Raw genomic sequence first — 21,149 nt, 5'->3', positions numbered from 1 at the left:
GTCACACAGCTTCCATGGGAATCAGGACCCAATCCCGGCAGTTTGCCTGAGAGAGGGCTCTCTTAAGCACAGTGCACTATGCCACTGAAGACACAGTGAAAGGATCCCTTAAGCTCTAGTGTCCTGTGACTCTGATCCTAGATCAGAGAAGCAGCCCTGGACTAGATAAGTCCTTTATCCATTTTTCAGATCTTTGTGGAGGACAGTCTTTGTTCTGGTTTAGTTCTGGGCCCTGAGATATTGAAATGAACCACACAGCAATGGACCTCTGGGAGCTCATTGTCTGGGGAAGAAGACAGAGAGAATAGTCAAATTATAGTTCTGGGGAGAGTCATTCTGGAATGGAATTTCCCCAGGATGATGAAGAATAGTGTTTCAGTAACATTCATAAAATCATGTTCTCATAACATCTAAGTGTCTCTGGGGAACTCAAAGAAAATGCCACACCTCAGAAAGAACTGAGTTCAAATCCTGAGTCAGCTCTTTCACCAACTATCTGTATGATCTTCTCCAAGTTACTTTACCACTTTGAGCCTCTGGTTTCTTTTCTCTAAAATGAGGGTGACAACCATGGCTACCTTATAGGATGGGAGAATTCAATGACATATTCCTTATAAAATATTAGCAAGAACAATGCGTGGCACTTGATGCATGCAGTGATTTATCTTTATCATCAATTTAACATTGATATTAATAAACACCACCACCACTCCTGGCCAACCTTACCCAGGGCTCAAGAGCAGACATTCCTCCTCAGCAGAAGGTGGCTCTGCCCAAGTGCCACAAAGCAGTGTTTATAAAGAGGTAAAAGACTGGCTTCCAGGGACTGCCTTGGTGGTAAACAAGAGCAGGCAAGAGCTAATAAAATTTCAAATTAGCCATGACTTTTCACGGCCCTTCAATTGTGCTAGCTGATTTAATGGTCAACATCCCTGCTCGCTGGGATTGAATAATGGAGCATTTCTGCAGAGTTATGGATGCAGCAGCTGAATCTGTCATGCTAACATCAATAGCAGAATGCAAATAACCCTCTGCTTGGGCTATAATTATGTGTTTAAGCAATGCCTGACAGGGGCAGCCCAGGAATGTGTGATGGAGCCTGCCGACTGCAGGAGAGGACAGTGCTTTGCCAGGCAGTTGCATCTGGGGTGGGGACAGAAGCAACAAGTTAAGGCCCAGAACAGTGCTGGGGCAAGGGAGACCTTCCCCCATGTCCCAGACTAAATCTGCCAGGTGAGACTGAAGGGATGGCCTTTCATCTGATGAGCCATGTTCTAGGTTCAGGATCAGGAAGGGAAGATACCTTTATGAAGCACCTACTATGTATCAGGTACTATTTGTGGACTAGTACTACACATTTAAATAAGTAACAAATACCTATATGACATTTACTCCTATTACCCCCATTAAGAGATGTAAGAAACCAAGACCAGAGGGTTTAAGTGACTTGCCCACGGTGACACAATGGTAAGTTTTAGAACCCAGATTTTAGAATCCCAGACCATCTGGCTCTGGAATCCATGTGCTCTTTCACTGTGCTGCCATGAAAGAGGTGACAAGCTCTAAGACGCCATGCAGAAATGGGAGAGAAAGGCAGGGAATTTTTGTCCCTAATTTATTTAAGGAAAAAAAGAAAAAAAAAAAACTGGGCTTCAGGACAAGTTTGCCTGCAGCCATACAGCTAGTGAGGAGGACAGGGCCCCAGTCTAGTCAAGGTATATGCAGTAGCCTTTATACAATGAACTCCATGGAGACAGAAGGAGGTGGATATCTGAGCAGTACTTCCACATTATTAATGAGGAGACAGGGGTTCAGGGAGATTAAGTACAGGAACTTGTCCAGGATCAATCTTAGGGACAACAGCAGGACTTGAACCTCAGTCTCAGTGTCTCATGATCCTTTCACGTTGCTTAATGGAATTGACTAAAGATATGGTTTTCTGGCTTTTATAGACTAGCATTTATTCTCAGCCCATTCTTCCTTTGTGAATAAATTCATTCAGTTTTCATTTATTCATTTAACAATCATGTTTTTAAGTATGCCTACTAAGTGCTAAGGGTGGAACAGATGACCAGAAGAGATCTGTGACCAAAGTGGTGGAAACAGTTATCCCAAGTCAAACAGCTAATAGGCAGTAAAGCCAGAATTTGAACCCAGGCAGGAATACACATCATCACACTCTGCCTGCAAAACCCAGACCATCACCCTGGACTCTTGCTGTCCCCTACTTTGGGCACTGTTCTCTGGGATCATGTCTCATTTGAAGCCATTCTATTGGGTGTCTGTAAAAGTACTTTGGGGTAATGAGGTCAAAAATCTGTGATCCGGTAGAATTTCTTCCTTTGCACTTTGGGAAGATGGTATTGCTATAATGCAGTCCTGAAGAAGCCATCCTACAGTAAAGAGAATCCCTGCAAATGACAACTCACAGGAGGGGGAGTTGGGCCTCCACAGGCAGAGGACTAGGCCTCAGGCCATGTGGTCACCTGGCAGCTGGGAGAGATGCCACACACCTTCATCATCATTGCCGCATCCTCACCCAGAGCCAGGCAGTCCCCAGGTCCTGGAGTTTCTCCTCAAACCCATCCACTTCTCCAGCCACCCCTGTCACTGCGCTGGCCTAGGCTGTCATTTTTCACCTATGCAGCCTCAGTGCCACTCCTCCTCCTTGAACTCCAACTTCCCTTCTGCTTCAACATGCACATCCCACTTTAACCTCCTGCTTTAACCCATTAGGTGTCCCCCGTTGTCCTGAGGATGAAGTGCACACTCCCTATCCTGGCCTACCAGGCCCAGCCCAGTCAGCTCCTGCCAACCCAGGGGCCTTGTCTTGGGCAACTCAGGTGTCCATGTATTTTCTCACCTCTGGACCTTCATAATACTGTTCCTGCTGTCTCTTTAGAAGAAGAAAAAAAGAAAAGACAGTACACTTACCTATCTGTCTCTCCTATTAGATTGGTGGGCTGGGGCCAGACTTGAAGTACCTGGATCTCCTTGGTGCCCAGTAAAGGCTTTGGCTTATATCAGCACTTAAAGTTAGTGAGTAGAACATAGGGAAGAAGTGGATGCAGGCGTTGTAGGCAAACAGGGCTAACTGAACACAGCACTATAAACCACATGCTCTGTCACCCTGCAGATGGCTTGGTGGACTGCATGGACCCTGACTGCTGCCTCCAGCCCCTCTGTCATGTCAACCCGCTGTGCCTGGGCTCCCCTGACCCTCTGGACATCATCCAGGAGACACAGGCCCCTGTGTCCCAGCAGAACCTACACTCCTTCTATGACCGCATCAAGTTCCTCGTGGGCAGGGACAGCACACACGTCATCCCTGGGGAGAACCCCTTTGATGGAGGGTGAGTCCATGGGCCCAGCTCCAGTGGAAACTCTCTGAGGGAGAACCAAATCACCTCCAGGGCTACTTTTGGGTGGGAGGAGGCCAGAAGGGTGGGCCTCAAAGGTTCCTGATGGAATGTCAGAGGAGGCAGAACAGCAACCTCAGGTATCCACATTAATAAAACTGCTATCCAAGGCATTCAGAACTTTTATGAGCAAAGTTGTGTTGCTCCTGCTGGGTGATAGATGGAAAGAGTGAAAAATCAAAGGTCCAAGGGGAAGCTTGGATCAATACCCACTTTGCAGTCAGCTCTTCCTGATCCTGTGGTCTCCAGATGAGCTGAAGGGTTTTGACACTGCTCACCCTCCGAGCTAGCTTCCAGAAAACTTTGCTAGGCTGAGGGAGGGGTGCATCTGCTCTGCCCCAGGGCCACATGCCCACGTGTTCTTTCCGTTTCCAGTTGTGTCGTCTGTTGGACAGTTTCTTACTGAGATCTATTCTGTGCCAGGTTGCATGCTGGGATCACAGAGATGAGTAGAACAGTCTCTGTGTATTGGTCACTCACAGTCCACTGAGGGATTAAAAATGTGGGGGAACAGTTACAGTATACTTGGCCAAAAATATGTGCCTAGGGTACTCTGGTGCAGAGAGGAGGAGGTACGTTGAGGTGGGCGGAAGACCAAGACTTAAGATCCAAGTCTTAAAGTTGTGATATAGTTAACAAGGAAAGGGAGAGAGGGGGTTCCAAGGAGAAGAAAGAGCTCGTGCTAAGACCCTGAGGCATGACAGTAAACAGGAGCAGCAAAAAACATCCTCTGCTCCCCAGGTCAGGACAGTGAACCAGGATGAAGTATCCAAGAGGGGCAATTTATAATAAATTCTTTTGAAAGTCTTCCAATGTAGGGAAGCCTCCCAGATGCAGAGCTTTCTCTGCAAGTCAGCACAGTTAATTTAGCAATTAGACTGTGTGCTTCTATGTTCATGATTTCTGTGCCAGAGGGTCGCTGTTCTTGGGGGACAATGGAAATTGACAAAGGTGGGAACAGGGACAACAGCAGAGTTTGGTCACTGCTTGGGTGTGAGGGGTGCTGAAGAGAGGGGCCTCCTCCTGGAGGCCTAGATAGATGATGGTCTCTCCACCAGAACAAGGACCTGAGAGCAGGAGCAGGGTGGGAGTGAGAGACAACCTCCACTTTAAGCAGGGGAAGGACAAAGAGGGACAGTAGGACAGAGGTGCAATGACCTCAGACTGTGTGACTTTGGGAATCATTTTAAATAATTCTGGAGCTCTTGCAATGGTTAGGACCTAAAGTTCTTGCTTTGGAAAACCATCAACAACAGGCACTGGCTGAATGTAAGAGTACATGAATGAATGCTTGCTCCAGGAGCACATGTAAGAGCTGGGGTGGCAGAGACTGAAGAAGGAGCCATGAGAGCCCCCTGTGAGGTGGCTCCTATCTTCCCAGGTAACTGGAGACACCAAGGAGAAGGCCTCACTCCTGTACATGATGGAGCCAGGGTGCAGGCTAGTAGGTCTGTCAGAGCCTACCCCTTTCCACTGCCCCAGCCCGTCCTTGCAAGGAGCATGGCATTTGGGAAAAGTGAGTGGGAGAGTCCTTTGAGCCTAGCAAGGGGGGGCCTAACACACGTGTCACACCTTTAAAGGTGCATTACAGCGCACACTCTTCCACCTGACCCACGCATATGGAGGACCTGAGGAGGGGGTGACCTTTCACATTCACAGAGCCAATCAAGTGGTGGATCCAGGAGCAGAAAGAGTGAAGAGAAACTATTCATTTATCTTGGCCAGAAAATCACACTGCGGATGAGTAGCAAAAGCAGAAGTCAGCTCCAGATCATTGTTTATATAGCTGTCACCTTCAGTTAAATTACATACACTTTGAAAGCAGGGACCATTCATCTCTCCAAACCTGTAATACTTCAGGCAGGGCCAAGAATATGGTATTTGCTCTATAAATGAATAGATAATAGAAGCTTCCAGAATGTTACTGTAAAAATTCCTTTTACCTAACATTTGTCTAAATCATTATGTCTCTGCTCCTCACCAGAGGATGTAGATTCAGAAGAGACAGCTGTCTGTCAATTAGGATCCTCAAACAGACTCTATGTAAAACCAGCCGAGGTGACTAATAACCTAGAAACATGAGGCACCAGATGCCCTTCTTGTTAGGCCATCTATTTGGTGTCCTTGATCCGTGCCAGAAGTACAGAAGCACAGTTGGGGTAAGTCAAGTCGGTTAGCAAGTTCAAGCCATTGATGTTTTTCCTCTGAGGTAGGGGAGTGGGGTCTAACAGGAACAGCCCAGCATTTCAGCCCTGGATTTACCTCCCCTAGCTGTGTGACCTTGAGGAAATGATATAACTTTTGTGTAGTGGCCTCTAGCTATGAGTTGCAATAATAGTAACTAGTTACATAAAAGTTACATCAGAGACCCATTCTAGTGCATGTTTATTAACTAAAATAAAGCACCTAAACCAGGACTGAGTATTTTGCAGGTGATCAATAAATGATGGTTTTAATAGTGGCAGCATGTCACAGTGAGTATAGAACAAGCCTTGGAATCAGACAAACCTGGTTTAGACTGTGTGTCCTTGGGAAAATTCCTTAACCTCTCAGAGCTCTGGTCTCTTCAACTGTAAGACTGGAGTGATAAAATCTATATTACAGTGTTGCCATAAGGATTAAATGGGAGAAAAATTGCATAAAGGCTCAACCTACACAGAATATTTGCTAATTACAAGATGATGGTGGTGGTGGTGGTGCTGCTGCTGCTGCTGCTGCTGATGATGATGATGATATTAAAATGAGTTTCCAATTCCACTTTCTTAATTGGAAGAAAGACTTGATACTAACCTGCCCTCTAGGAAAGTCCAACAGTCATCCAGAGAAGAGCCAGGTTTAGACTATTGAATCATTATTTGAGGAAGAAAAAAAGGTCACATTCTTCCCAGTCAGCTGTCAGCAGGGTCCTTGTTAGAGAGGAATCCGGAGGCACTTCTCCAGAAGTGGAATTTATGATGGACAGGCAGACCTGACTCAGTGCCTGTGTGTGACAATAACAAGGCCTGTATCTGAGGGACAAAACCCTATATCCTCCTACACCCCATATGCTGTGCAATAATGTCTGGGATTCCATTTAACGGGCTCCAAGATGCAGGCTGATACCCAGAAACCCAACAGCACTCCTGAGACCGTCAGGAAAGGGGAGCCTCAGAGGTGTAGTCCTTCACTCTGTAGATTCCCAGCCATGGGTCAGGTCCAGGGAGTCTCTAGGGTAAGGAATTCAAGCCCAGGCCTTAGAACTGGCTGGACCACCCTTCAGTGGTAGATGCCAGAGGGCCAGCTCTCAGAGTCCAGGATGTCCTCGGAGGCTGGGCAGGAGGTTCTCCAAAGAGACACATGATACCAGGAATTACATGAGGTGGCAGGAGTCCCATGCTTCTGTTAAGTACCTCCACTGGTGCCAGAGGTGAGGGAACAGGGACGGTCTCGGGGAGGGATGGGTAGCATCTCTTGGGATGTGAGGGCCCCAGTCAAGCACAGTGTGCTCTGATCCAGCTGGCATCCATGGAGGATACCAGAGGCTGACTCAGAACAAGGCAGAAGTACTGCCAGGTAGACTTTCAGTGAGGACAGCCTCCATCAGAGGCCCATTCTAGTGAATCTGTGTCCCTAGAGCCCAGCATGAGGCCTGGCTCAGTGCACACACTCAGGACAGGTCTCATGAATACAACAGTTCTGACATTCTGACCCTGCTGTTCCTTGCTGCCATATAAAGTGGCAGAGGTGCAATGACCTCAGCTGATCCAAGGTAGAAAGGGACATATCAGGCATGGGTATCACTGTCACCAGATGAAGTAGCTTGAATACTATTTTTCTCTCCTGGCCTGGGTGCCTGGGCATTTGCCGGGTGAAACACCTATCTCCCCTGCAGTCATGGGCAGAATGCAATGAAAGGTGCCTACTATTAACACTAAGAAGAGAGGATGGTAGATGGTGGCTCAGTGGTAGAGCGCTAGCCTAGCATGTGTGAGGCACTGGGTTTGATCCCCAGCACCACATTAAAAAAATAAAAATAAAAAAACTAAATAAACGAAGGGGGGGAAAAAGACTAAGGGGAGGGGCCCCCGAAGGTAACATCAGAGAAAGGAAGCAGGAAGAGGTGGTGTCCTGTAGTGGGGATCAGATCCTATGAGAAGGAGAGACTAGGTAGGCTTGGAGAGGGACAGAACCACCAAAACTTTGCCCCAGGAATGGAGGAATAAGACGTGCGTCTCACCCCATTTCTTTGGGGGCCCTTCGTGGGTCTGTTCCTCTTTTGTCACTGGATGCTCAGTGCCAATGGAGGGGTTGGTGCAGAGTGAGCCACAAGGAATGATAGAGTGGATCAAGGAGCCAGTCAGACCCTGCTGGGGGCCTGAAGAGAAGGAGGGACAAAGTGCTCAGAGCTCAAAAATGGAGCCATGTCTCCAATTGCAAATGCCTCTCCTTGAGCCCACACATGGGCGCTGCCTCTAATGTGGTTTTGTTTCTCAGCACACAATACAGGGCAGCCCAGGGCAGACAATAGCAGATGTTGGTTGTTGAAAATTAATGAAGGAATGAAGATTTCAGGCAGCCTATGGCTTGGACCTGAGACAAAGATTTCAGTGAGAAGGTTGGCCATTAAAACATTATTTATTAAAATACAGGTCACAACAACCCATTAGTGCATCATGAATTCAACTTAGTGGGTTGAAACTACTTTTTTTAAAAGTAAGTTTAAATGGAATGGGGTAGAATGAATGGAAAATATCAGCAATTCTGTAAAAATATATATTTCATCGAATATTTTGGTGGAGGTGGTGGTGGTGGTGGTGGTGGTGGTGGTGGTGTGTGTGTGTGTGTGTGTGTTATGGGATAAACTGCATTGCTTACTGTGGATTTTAGCCACACCAGGATTTACAATTTCATTACAAATTAAGGAACCAGCATGAGCAACAACATGACTTTCCAGGATAATCAGAGAATGAGAGAATTTTAATGGAACAGGTGGATAATTATGGTGATATTATTTTATAAAACAAAAGTCAGGAGATATGTTCTAACATTTGAGATCAAGGCGGGCTTAGGGGTTTGGGGGCATATGGTCATTGTAAGCAAAGGGAACACATGGGAGAAAGAGGAACATATGGGAATAGAAGGCCAGGGTCATTTAGAGGCAGGAACTCAGAAAGATCTGATCCTCCTCACCTGTCCACAAACAGGGCTAGCATTTCATCTTCGGATTCGAAATCAACTCTAAACAGAAGTTAAATAACCTTGATGCCATGGCAGCCTTCAGAACTTCTTTCATGGCCTTTTAAAAGGCACAAAGTTCCTGGGAACTTTGAAAGCAAGAGTTTGCAAGAGGAAAAAAAAATCATGAAAAGGAGGAAGAAATAATCACGTCTATGATCTCATTTTTTACTGGCCCACTGCAGAGGTAACCCATACACCAGTGCCGGTGGCACAGCAGCTACAAAGGGCATTTGCTTCCCCATCCCAAACCCCCATCCCCCCTGCCCCAGGCCTTAGCCTTCTGAGAGCTCTGGGAGAGACCAAGCAGTAGAGATCATCTAATGGACTTCAAATAAACACCAACTTCCTGACAGCTGGCCTCTAGGTGAGTTTATTATTGAATTACACTCCTGCATTTTCAGAACAAGCTGAGCTGACAGGCCGCCCCATCAGTGTAAAAAAAAAAAAGAAAAAGAAAAAGAGAAAAAAAAAGGCAATGATAAATCACCTGATGGAAGATGGAAGGAGGTAGAGATCCTGCTTCCTCCAAAATGTCAGCCGTTATATATTATTCATGTTGGTTTTTTAAAAATCCCTCCCCACATTGAAGTGAATGTCCATGATGATAAAGCAGCCAGATGAACTCAGTTGAGGATTCAGGCAGTGACTTGCCACATCATCCTGATGAGCAGCTCGCAACTCCTCCTCTGTCACTTGATCAGACCTTTATTGATTTCAAAAACGAATTACAATCCCTGTTTGTTTTGTAACTTAGGCATTTCCCCCTGTCCATCACAGGAAGCATTAGCAGAGCATGCTGTGGTGACACAGAAACAACCTGGGGTTTAGAGAGAGAGGACCTGGATCAAGTCCATGGGCAAGGGAGGCTCAGTTTCCTCCTCTATAATGTGGAGTGACTAATTTCCACCCTACCAAGTTGTTCTGAAGATTAAATAAAATACAATATCCAGAAATACAATGGCTGGTACATAGCATCCACTCAGTAATAACACCTGACATTGACCATGGATGTGCTACGTGTCTGGCATTTTTGAAATGCTTTGTAAGTTTCGTTAAGTAGTGATATGTCTTAAGTCTTCCCCAGGCCATAGGACACTGGGATGGTATTTTTCACCCTTGTTTTAGAGCAATAAATACTGAGGCACAGAGAAGTTCAATCACCTGGCCAAGGTCAGAATGGCTTGCAAGTGGCAGAGCTAGCATGAGAAGCCTTGCTCCACTGACACTAGAGCCCGTATGCTGAGTGTCTGTTCTCTGTTGCATCTGCATGCTCCCAGCTCAGTATCCTCATTCCACAATCTATACAGTGTGGTTCTACTGCACCCTACATTCCTAGGTGGCCCTAACTGTACAACATAATATACAGTCAGGCTTTGGGCTGAGGAGAATTAGCTCAGAGTCAATAGTCTAAGCTTCAAGCCCAGCCTCACTATTTGCTAGCTGTGTGGCCTTGAACACATCTTTTAATCTCTCTGTATCTTGATCTTCTCCTTTATCATATGAGGATCCTAATCCATTCATCAAGGAGATGTTGTAAAGATTAAATGAGATATAAAAGACATTTAGGTATCAGAGCAGTAAGTTTTCAGTAATAGCAATAGTGTTTGTATTAGCATCAGCAACAGCATTCATATTTATGTAGGTTTTAGTGGCACCAGGAGAACTGAGAGGAAGTGGGAATCTTCAGTGGCAGCATAAGCATAGTTAGGTAACTGACACAAATGTCCTAGCCCCATGGGAATGGGCCCTTGAGATCATCAGTCCTGCATGGAAGAAAGTCTAGAGAAAGGTGAAGGCTAGAGAGAGCCTTGGCCCAGCAAGTTAGTAACTAGTCTGAGTCCTGAAGACCCTGGAGTCCTAAATAAGAGTTTTTATTTCTCAAACTGTAGTTCTGGGGTTTGTAAGTCAGTGTATTTCCATCAGACACTGATGAACTTTAAGTAATAAGTTAAAATATTTGGAGAGCTATGCTTCACATTAATAATGTCCTCAGTGGAAGATGTAGGGTCAGGGCCTACAACTCCCCTGCCTACCTAGCTCCCAGAGGCATCAAGAGTGGGCTGAGTGAGTCCCATAGTGGGGTTCTGTGACATGGAGAGATATGACCTCTGCGTAGCATTGTGGCAGAAGCCAGAGATTCCGCCCTGCTTGCCTCTCCTGCCCTCTGCCTCTTCCTCCCACCATGTTGGGGCCATGTGAGTGCACCCTGGTCTAACTCTGCAGGCTTGACACAACCAGGGCCTCACTTCTCTGGAAACATTGGAACATGTGCTGTGAACAGCTAAGGACTCAATTCTTATATACACCTTTGCCCCCCAAAAGAAATTATTCCTAAAGATTTTCTGTGGGAAAAGACTCAAAGCATCAGCAGTCAGCACCTTGTTGTCCCCAGGCTTGGGTGGCTGGAGCTACAGCCTGGAAACTCACATTCCCTCAGTGCCTGCAGGATCTCAGTAGCCACATTAAGGTAGGAAGCCACAGAGCAATGGCTTCTGGGCTCTCCAGGAGGCATAGCCTATGGTCCCTAAGCACACTAGAAGTTGCTAGGCTATCTTGTCATCATGTGACCCTAGGTGGTGTCATGGTTCCAAGGCAGAGTTGGGGGTGCTCCAGCTTCAACAGGTGATGAAAAGAAGTACTGACCCCACCCCACCCCCACCCCCTGCAGAGATCAGAGATCACTTCCTCGATTGTAAATGAGGAGTCTGGACTCAGTCACACTGAAGACCACTCTGCTTAAAAGTTATACTCCTCCTATCAATCTGAAGGAATCTGTGGATTTCCTCTTTCCTCTTCTGAAACATACACACAATGGTCTGAGAGGCTAAGCTTTTTTGTAAGCGTCCCTCTAATGTGTATTCCATGTATCCAACAAGTCACCTGGAAACTTCTGGTGGATTCTAAACTGAGCCAATTCCAGTGGAAAACCAAGAGTTGGGCATGTGGGCAGAGTCTGATCCCCTGTCCTAACTGTGGGATATCTTGGTTACCATCATATTGGAAGGACTTGTTAGCACCATTTTTATTCTTACTAGCTTCAGGTTCAATATGAAAGGATTTCTTAGCAATCAAACTATATTCTAGGATATTGAATTTTTCAAAGCTAGGAACTGGATCTAATTTTTTTGTTAGTTATTTAACAAATATTTATGGATCCTCTGCTAAGAATACAGTGAAAACAAAACAGAAATAGGTGCTGCTGGACAGGAAACTGAGTTGGAGCATTACATGGAGAACTGTGAGGCCAGTCAGAAGATCTCTTAGAAGCTGCAGAGTGGAGAGTGGAGTCACCCCCACCCCAGTGTTGGTAATTTGACAGGCTGTCAAGTGGGACTTCCCATCTGGACTAAGGTAACATTCTACAAGACTTTGGATAAATTGTGGTGGAGGCTTGAAGAATCCCATTTAATCAGCACGAGTTTACAGAAAACATTTTAAGGGTTTGTACAAGTCAGGCATATAAATCCATTTAAAGTATATCATGCAAAGGAGTGATTTACATAACCAATAACAGCATGGAGTAGCAAATGTTTTCAAGCAGAGGAAGATCACCATTATTATTTGCCACCTCAACTTCAAGTAATTTTTCTAGTCTCCTGAATACCAGCTTAACTCATTAAGTTCCAAGTTTTTAATTCTACAGATATTTCAATGAGATAGGAGCATTAAATGCAAAAAAAGTACATGTATAGAGACATGAATTGGCATGAACATACTTTATATACAAAGATGAAAAATTGTGCTCTATATGTGTAATAAGAATTATAATGCATTCTGCAGTCGTTTATTTAAAAAAAAAATAAAATAAATTAAAAAAAATAGGTTGGGGCCTGACATGGTGACGCAGACCTATAATCCCAGCTGCTAGGGAGGCTGAGACAGGAGGATCACAAGTTCAAAGCCAGCCTCAGCAATGGCGAGGCACTAAGCAACTCAGTAAGACCCTGTCTCTAAAAAAAATACAAAACGTGGCTCAGTGGTCGAGTGCTCCTGAATTCAATCCCTAGTACACCCCCCCCACCCAAAAAAAATAGGTTGGGAATCTAGAATTTATATGTCCTTCACCTGTTACTTTTATCAAAAGAATAGAGCTCTAAAAACAAAATTTATTTCAAAAGTTACTATAAATGATATATTCACTGCTCAATTTAATTTTCTGTAGGTGCCCCACATTAGGGATAATGAGACTTGGATTAATTAGCTGCCTTCATTTAATGACAACAACAAAAAATCAAATCTGCAATTTTTCTCCTCTCACTCTTCTTTATCTTATTGTACAATATATACAAGAATTCAATATATACCTTGAATCATGAATTTAACTTAACTTCTGACCTTTTTTTAAAGTTTGTCATATAAAACATGCTAGCTGAAGCCAAGTGAGCCTTCCGGGTGGAGTTCCTAGCCCTGGGAGGCAGTTTGGGCTGGCCACACAGAAAGACCCAGCCCTTACACCCTTAAGCATATCCCTGACAAGGTCAAGTAGCTCAAAGTCCTCTGACATCACCCTCACCTTAAGTAACAGAAACACATCACATCTTTCTTTATTCAGTAAATAATCTATTAAGAACTTACACTATATCCCACATTTAAACTCTAAGGCTAACACCTGATATAGAGGTTTTCCTTTGCCCACTGAGAAATGAGCATCATGCCCAATGCCAGGAATAGCACAGTGAGGGAGATGTGGTTGGTCCCATCTTCAAGGGTCTTCTGGGGGAGAAAAGATTGTCCTGATTATATGGTAGCACTCAGTTTGTGCAAAAGTAGCCTAGAAAGGGGCAGAAGTGTGTGCTGTTTAACGAATGCTCCAGCTGGGTCCTGAGGGCTGGGCAGGCAGTCTTCAAGTGAACAAGTAGAAAGATCCAGATAAAGAGAACAATTCAGAAAGAGATATAAACATTGTATTGAACTCTATCAAAATTCTGAAGCTGCTTGTAGTAGAGCTACTTGAGCTGGATCAGGTAGCACCAGATTAAAATGATCATAAATTCTTAATTCTAAATCTAAGCCCAGAAGGCATTGGATTTTGTTTTATACCAGGTTGGGGAAAACTTCAGTGCTCTTGACAGATGAGAGAATGGGCATTCAGAGAGTTCTGATGACTCTCCAAGGTCATACCAAGGCCAGAACTTGGAAGTGTTCTTCTGTGTCTTCTTCCTGAGTGACAGTGGCAGTTGGCTTTTTATTTGCTTGATTCCATTTTGTGATGGCCTTATCTCCAACAAAACCTGGCTACTGTCCTCAGGAAGCAGTCAAGCGTATCTTCTCCCTCATTGCCATCAGCAGAGTACCTCAGTCAGGCTCTGAGCATAGCTGGACTAATGCCAGGTTGTTTGACACCCCCCTGGCCTGGCATGAACACTCCCTCCTGGCAGAGTTCACCTAGCCTAATTGCTTGTTTTGTATCCCAGCTGCCTGACATATGCCAAACCCATGTGTTGACTCCCTGACGCTGGAGACAACTACACTAGGGCATTTCAAATAAGCTTTTGTGAGCTTTTTACCAGTAACTGGGGACTGTGATTCATGCATTTCTATAACTCTAGCACCTAACATGGCACCTGACTCATCTCATGGTAGGTGCCTGCTTTTTTTGTTTTGTTTTTTGTTTTTTAAGTGAATTTTAACAACTGCAGATCTAGACACAGTACTAATAGTAAGGACTTGGATGTAAGAAGTCCAAGTTTTGAGAGGCAGCTCAGACAATTGAGTTTCTCTCTGGGTGGCCTTGAGCAAGATTTCTGAGTTTCAGTTTCTTGATCATTATCAGTGAAAAGGGAACAATATCCCATGCTTACCCTAGGCACTGGAGATGAGGTCCCAGTCCTCATCTACTTCACATGTAAGCACATGAGACAACTTTGTGAAGGTGAATGATATAATCCTAGATGCTCACAGAATGGAGAAATACTTAATAAGTATAGAGAAGTCCAGAAGAGAGGGTGATTAGTTGTGCCAGGAAGATTTGATAACAACCTACTGAGGTAATAACGGTATAGAAGAGACTCTAAGCTTGAGTAGAAAATAGCACCCCAAACGGTTATGCCAAGACAGTGACCAAAAGATAATAAAACAGGTCAAATGTGGGACTAGTGGTAAGAGGATCATGTGAGCTATCTGGGAGGGTGACTTGGAGACATCGATTAGCTCCTCACCTCAGTGGTTTCTCAACAAGGTGGTCTTCTACTATGGACACTCACATATAAAACAGCAGCTATATCTTAGCCACATCCTCAACACTAAGCAAATACCTAATCCTAAATGTGGGGTCAATGCTCTGGTAGTGTGCCGGCTCTTACCAGCTCACAAGAACTGATTAGTAAGTGCTTAGGAATTCTTTAGACTGGCTGCTATACCAGTCACTATTAATAATCAAATCATATAAAATTAAATTACACTAAAAGCTTATAAATACTCAAAATTTGCCACTTCCTAAATATTTCAATGTATTTTATAATTATCTTTGCTTTTGAGGTTATTTGGGACTATTTATTTGTATCTCTATGGTGGGAATACTACATAGTGGCCTTCTGTGCATCTCCCTCCAGCTCTGTATTCAGTGGCATCTGTTGGTAGCCTGAAATCAGCGATGATGGGAGTATTTACACCACAGCAATGGGCAAATGCTACAGGTCACACTCTTTTTCTTTCTTCCTTTCTGTATTCTTTCCTTCCTTCCTTCCTTTTTTGTCTGTCTTCCTTCCTTCCTTCCTTCCTTTCTTTATTTTTCCTCCCAAGTCTACTGTTAAACAGACTTACTAGTATACCACTGGTAGCATCAAATAAATAAATGCATGAAGCATAGGAAAACTTCACATCTCTTCAAACCTCCCTAGACAAAAGCAAGTGGTACAAGACACATTTCAGAGGCCTCTACAGAACTACCTTCCCCACCTCCAGCTTCTTTGTCCCAGGAAAGGCTTTCTGTTAAACTTGGGTTTCTTGACAACTGAAAATCATGGTCAAATAGAGAGGGATGGAAGTGTTTTTCTCTAGGACTTGATTCCTGAGCCAAATGCCTGTTTTGACATAATGCCTCTGTGGTCTACAGGGGTACATAGAGTTGACTTAATTTTCTCCAGAATCCAAAAGCAATTCACAGGAGCCTAAGCTAAAATTTCATCTACTCTGGCTTGCAGAATTTGAGGCTACATGATAGCAAAATGGTGCTGATTTAATGATTTCCAATTATTGGAAAATCCCCAAAGAGAGATAAATCAGAAGATTCTGGCCTGCATGTACATAAGGAGCAGCAGCCAGGGTAGCTCCCAAAAGGAAACCATCCCCAGAGGGCTGATTATTGTCTAGGCAGAATCTGAAGATACGTATGTCAGGAGAAGGCTGGCTAGAAGCCAACATCGGGGGATAAGATCTGTTAGTAATTCTCTGGAAGGACAAAGTTCCTGCAATAAGAAATTCAATTGTCCTCCATTAAAGAAAGCCTCTCTCAGTACCAGCTGAATACAATTGATGGAATAAATCTTTCCCATTAGTAGAGAGATAATTTTACATAAATATATTGGGAGACCTTCAGAGCAGGACTAAAAGTCTTTGCTGAGTTTCGCCTGCTTAACTTGTTTGTCATGTAATTGCATTTAGACCAAGGGCCTCGGAAGGAAACCACTGACTGAATTAGCTTTAACCAGATTGTGGGGAGTGAGGTGGGGTGGGGGTGGGGTGCCTGATGCATTGTGGGTAGTTGTTCTTGCCTTCAGAAAGGACAAGCTGACACTAGTGAGACCAGCTGCTTACAAGCCTGGTGTTAATTGCTTTTCTCATCAAACAGAGAAAAGTTTATCACTCTAGGAAGGTAGAGATGTGGGTACCTAATAAGGCAAGGACAAAGTTTGAGATCTTTCTTCATGAATGCCCGTGGGCCTCATCAGTGGTTTTTCCCTTGGCCAGAAAAAAAGCCTTCTCTCTTTTTTTGAGCACAGTGATATGAGCATCTTTTCCTCAGACTTGTCTTGTCATCGAGGGCTGGGTCTCCAGTGTCCTGATCCTTAGGATGCTGACAGAAACCAGCACATTCATTCCCACCAGTTGCCCATGGCAAATAGGCTGGTCTAACACTGGACCCAGAGTTGTAAGGCCCCAAGTCATGCCAAGCTACAATACCACTTCCTACATGTCTTTGACCAAATAACGTAACCTCTTCATTTCCTCTTCTATAAAGTAAGAGGTTCCACTAGCCCCATGATTTTCTAGCTCCCTTCTCCAAACACTAAGACTCCCCAGAGTGATCTTCAGAACCAACCCAAAGGAAGAGGCCTTTGCCTCTGCTTCATGTAGAGAAGATCTTCTTTTCCTTTGTTTTCCACATTGGGATATTTATAAAAGTCATCCGTATAAAGGTTCTATTTCCCACTTATTTGCTCAATCCCCCCCACACACTTTTTTTTTTCCAACTATGACCTAGTACTTGTTAGGTATAGTACAGGCACTATAGAGAGAAAGAAAGGAAGAGAACTTGACTCTGCCCTCAAAGAGCTCAGGTTCTGTTGGAGACAAAAAAAAAAAAAAGTATATGGTCTAAAGGTGTTTGTATCAGGTTTTGAGGGTCAGAGGGTCTGGTTCTGATTAGGGACATCAAGAACGATTTCAGGGAAGAATTATCACTTGAAGGGGTCTTTAGGAATGAGAATGTCGGGAAGGGGCTACAAAAATGACATTTTAGGCAGACAGAAGAGCATTATAGTGACACAGGGGCACAAAGCAATATTTGCCTGGCACGATGTTCAGTTAAAGCATGTGGTTTGCTGACTAGAATACAGAGGAAGAATGGGGCAGGGTGGATTGCTGGGAGAGATGACAGGTTCCAGAATCCATCCCATGGGAATGCTACATCTACCCTTCTCTCACTAATGCCAGATGAAAGCAAGTACCCTCTATCCTGTTCACTTTCTTGTACATTCAGTTCCAATGAGACAGCTAATGACAGTAATAGCCATTACCTCTTATGGAGCTTACAAGGATGAAAAAACAGGCTCAAAGAATTGTCACATACCTGCACAATTCAGAAAGCTAGGAAGCAGCAGAGCTGGCATTTGAACCTGGGACCCCTCACTTCAAATCCATATGTATAACTACACTGTATTGCCCTCTGGAATCAGCTTTCTCTACTTATAGCGTAATATGATATTCTTAAGAAAAATCTCTGAGTGTTTTATTTGAAGAGCTGTTCTCTCAAGGATACTTTGATACCTTAAATTGAGGTGATATTTTTAAGAGGTTATTGTTTATCTGGAGTGAATACAATGAGCCCCTGGGTATAAGATGCATATGAGTGATTATTCTTCTGTCTTCTGACCTCTGGAAGTTCCCTGCCAGCCAGGACTCTGACCATGGAAGGTACCTCAAGTTATTCTCTCTTCTTTTCCCACAGGCATGCATGTGTCATCCGTGGTCAAGTAATGACATCAGATGGGACCCCACTTGTTGGTGTGAACATCAGTTTCGTCAATAACCCGCTCTTTGGGTATACAATCAGCAGGCAAGATGGCAGGTAGGAGACCTTTTATGGGCCAGGAAGAGTGAAGGCCTTATTCTCATGGTTTGCCACATAGAAAGAGGATGGGACTAGGATCGAATGTCTCTGCAATTTACTGGTCATATTATAGCAAGTGTATGACCTTATGCCTGACTCTAGCCTATGACTCCTTGGCCATAAAATAAGCAATTTCTTCTCATGTGGACCTCAAACTAAATATAGGGTACCTTATCCATATTATCCTGCTCCATGAATTATGGTATGAAATACTCTCATCATGTGGACTACTTCCCACAGACCACACAGCTCCAGAAGTCTTAGCTATTCCTCTTGTGTGGTTTCCATCTACAACTGCTCAGGTCTATGGAAGCCATTTAGGTAATAACCTTCTGACCTTAAATTCCTCCAAGAACTATCAGCAGAATGAAGTAAATCTTCCTTAACAACCTTAGCTCTCCCCCATTACATGTGTGTTCTTGGACAGATCTCCTTACCTCTCTAAGCCTGCACTGCTCCACCGGTTAAATGGTCCTAATGTTATCCATCTCTCAAAATGGTTGCGGGGACTAGATGATATGATGGATGGGGAAACACCTGGCACATTATAGGTGTTTAATAAATCTTAGTTCTGGCCGGGTGCAGTGATACAAGCCTATAGTCCCGGCAGCTCAGGAGGCAAAGGCAAAAGGATCATGAGTTCAAAGCCAGACCCAGCAACTTAGCAAGGTCCTAAGCAACTCAGTGAGACTCTATCTGTAAATAAAATGCAAAAAGGGCTGGGGCTGCGGTTCAGTGGTTGAGTGCCCCTGGGTTCAATCCCCAGTACCAAAAAATAAAAATAAATAAGTAAATCTTAGTTTTCTGCTCCACTCAGATTAATTGCTGTATTTAAGGTCTGGCACATAGTAAGTCTATAATAAATATAACTGATACTAAAATTACAAATTATTGAATAATAAGGAGGTGATGGTGACAGGATAGGCAATGAGAATATTTTGGAGAAAAGGGAAGGAGGAGCAAAGTGGAATATTTAGGCTGTCAGTGGTGACAAGTCCTCTATTTTTAATAAAATCAGGTGGTGGCATTCCATCTGGCTAACTGTGGGCCCATAAGGTTGATTTTCACTCTGTGTTGGAAATTATGCTCCAGCCTGATTGATTTTAGCACCTCTTTAATCCAATATCAGATGTGAGCATGTCCCGGCCGAGGTGCTAATGAAGTAGAGGCTCATCTGTTTGTAGACATGTGTGCCTCTTAGACGGGGCTGGCAAGCTTGGCGTGGGAGCCTCCCCACCTCCCTGCAAATGGGAAGGGGCCCAGCTGGAAGAGGTTCATGGCCAGGCCCTAAGGGCAACTGGCCAGGCCAGGCCACAGCTCCCTCCCTGCATACATTCCAGCCAGGAAGCACATCAGTGCAGACTCCCGCTACAGTGCAAAGGAGTCTCCATTATGCACTGCCCTCACTGCCTGCTGGTTTGGGGCTCTCATGTGAGCCTCCTAGGCAACAGGTGTTCTCACTACATGATTACCTGCTGGGAAACAGTCATTAAAAAGGAGCCCTGGAGGACTGTTCTTTTTTGCCATGAAATTGTCAGTCACTCATGGGGTGACAGATCATCAGTCCTTGCACCCTGCTAGGATTGCCTAGGGTAAGTCCAAAAAACATACAGGGTCTGGCATAAACATGGTGGCCCTTGGGGAAAACTCACTCTCTGGCACCTTTGGGCTCTGGTTCCCCACATTTGTGCTACCCCTATGATTCCTTGCTGCCCTTTAAAGGTATGGAGGCCCCAGAGGGATAGTCCCTACATCAGCTTCCTATGTTATGGCATAGTGACCAGTATAACTGCCACTTAGAGACTGTGTTTCTGAGCAGTTCCTACCAATGCATTGTGGGGCTTAAATTTACTTCCCGCTGTAGACATTGCATACTGTATGAGGAAGTCGTCATACAGACACTGTCCCCATAGTGTCTGAGACTTCATTTGTTACATGTGAGCAGGTTGCATCTTGCCTGTTTCTCTCCTCGCTTCCTCGACCCACCTTCTCTCTTAACTCTCATACCCTTGAAGAAACCATAAGGCCAGAGATACAGTCCAGAGATAAGAGTACATACAAGTGCACTGTAACCCTGGGGACTGATTTGTCTGTGATCCCCACTTTCCAGACAGGCACCATGACACCTGCAGCAGTTCCCCACCCTTGCACACATGCTAATAGACCATATTTCAGGATTTAACAAGAGCTCATAAACAAAACAGTAGCAGAGAAGTTAGCCAAAGAGATCATTAAAGAAATGGAAAATAGGAGTCCATGAAGAAAAACTGAAAGAACCGCAGACAGGAGGAACAGCTCAGGCTCATTGAATTGAAAAATGGGATTATACAGAGCATGACACCCAGGAAATGTGTGGGGCCCTGTTCTTTTCCCATCTATCACTCATCTCTCAAATTAATAATGCTGCCAAGTGAATTATGGTCATCAGCTTCATTTTACAGATGAGGAAATAGAGGCTTGGAAAGGGAGCATAACTCACCCACAGAGTGTGTAGCAATGCTCAGGCGGCCCTGAGCTGTCTGAGCTTTGTCTGAGAACCAGGCAGGCCTTCTCTTTGGGGTCAGAGTCACATTCTTATCCATAACAAGGTTTTCCCACCAACAAGTGGGCCTGGCCCCAGCCCATTGCACTCAGCGGCTGGCGAGCCAGCTGCCCCAGCCTGCTCACAGTCTTGAGAATGTGCCTTCTCATGTTTGTCTTTTCTTTCTCCCCACGCTCAGACTCTCATGAAGAGAGCTTTTGATGCTGGCCAAAATTCTGTTTGATAGTTTAAAATGTTCTGTCAAAGCACAGATGCTATTTAGTTCTGTAACAGAAAAGTCACTCTCTGGGTATTTCCCCAAAACCATGGAGACCCACCACCTGAACTCTTGGTCCAAAATGAATACCTTCCCTGGTGTTTCTCTGTCATTACTTATTGAAGGAGGTGACACCTGACTTCTTCTTCCCAAGTGTGGCATAGA

At 44.6% G+C, this 21,149-nt stretch overlaps 1 protein-coding gene across 3 annotated transcripts in view; it reads left to right on the top strand.

Moving 5' to 3' along the window:
• Tenm4 (teneurin transmembrane protein 4) overlaps positions 1 to 21,149 on the top strand; it is a 1,383,002-nt gene that overhangs the window by 1,297,276 nt on the left and 64,577 nt on the right. For all 3 annotated transcript variants that reach the window (XM_058578572.1, XM_058578574.1, XM_058578573.1), the window contains 2 exons: positions 3,137 to 3,353; positions 18,025 to 18,144. In XM_058578572.1, coding sequence (XP_058434555.1) covers positions 3,137 to 3,353; positions 18,025 to 18,144 — 337 coding nt within the window. The remainder of the gene's footprint in view (positions 1 to 3,136; positions 3,354 to 18,024; positions 18,145 to 21,149) is intronic.

The sequence above is a fragment of the Marmota monax genome, unplaced genomic scaffold, assembly GCF_021218885.2.
Source record: "Marmota monax isolate L192 unplaced genomic scaffold, Marmota_monax_Labrador192_F-V1.1 WCK01_AAM20220418_F8-fsc00068, whole genome shotgun sequence".
In the NCBI taxonomy this organism is placed as follows: Eukaryota; Metazoa; Chordata; class Mammalia; order Rodentia; family Sciuridae; genus Marmota; species Marmota monax.
The sequence above is the reverse complement of the archived record's forward strand: the minus strand, read 5'-3'. Positions and strand labels throughout refer to the sequence as shown.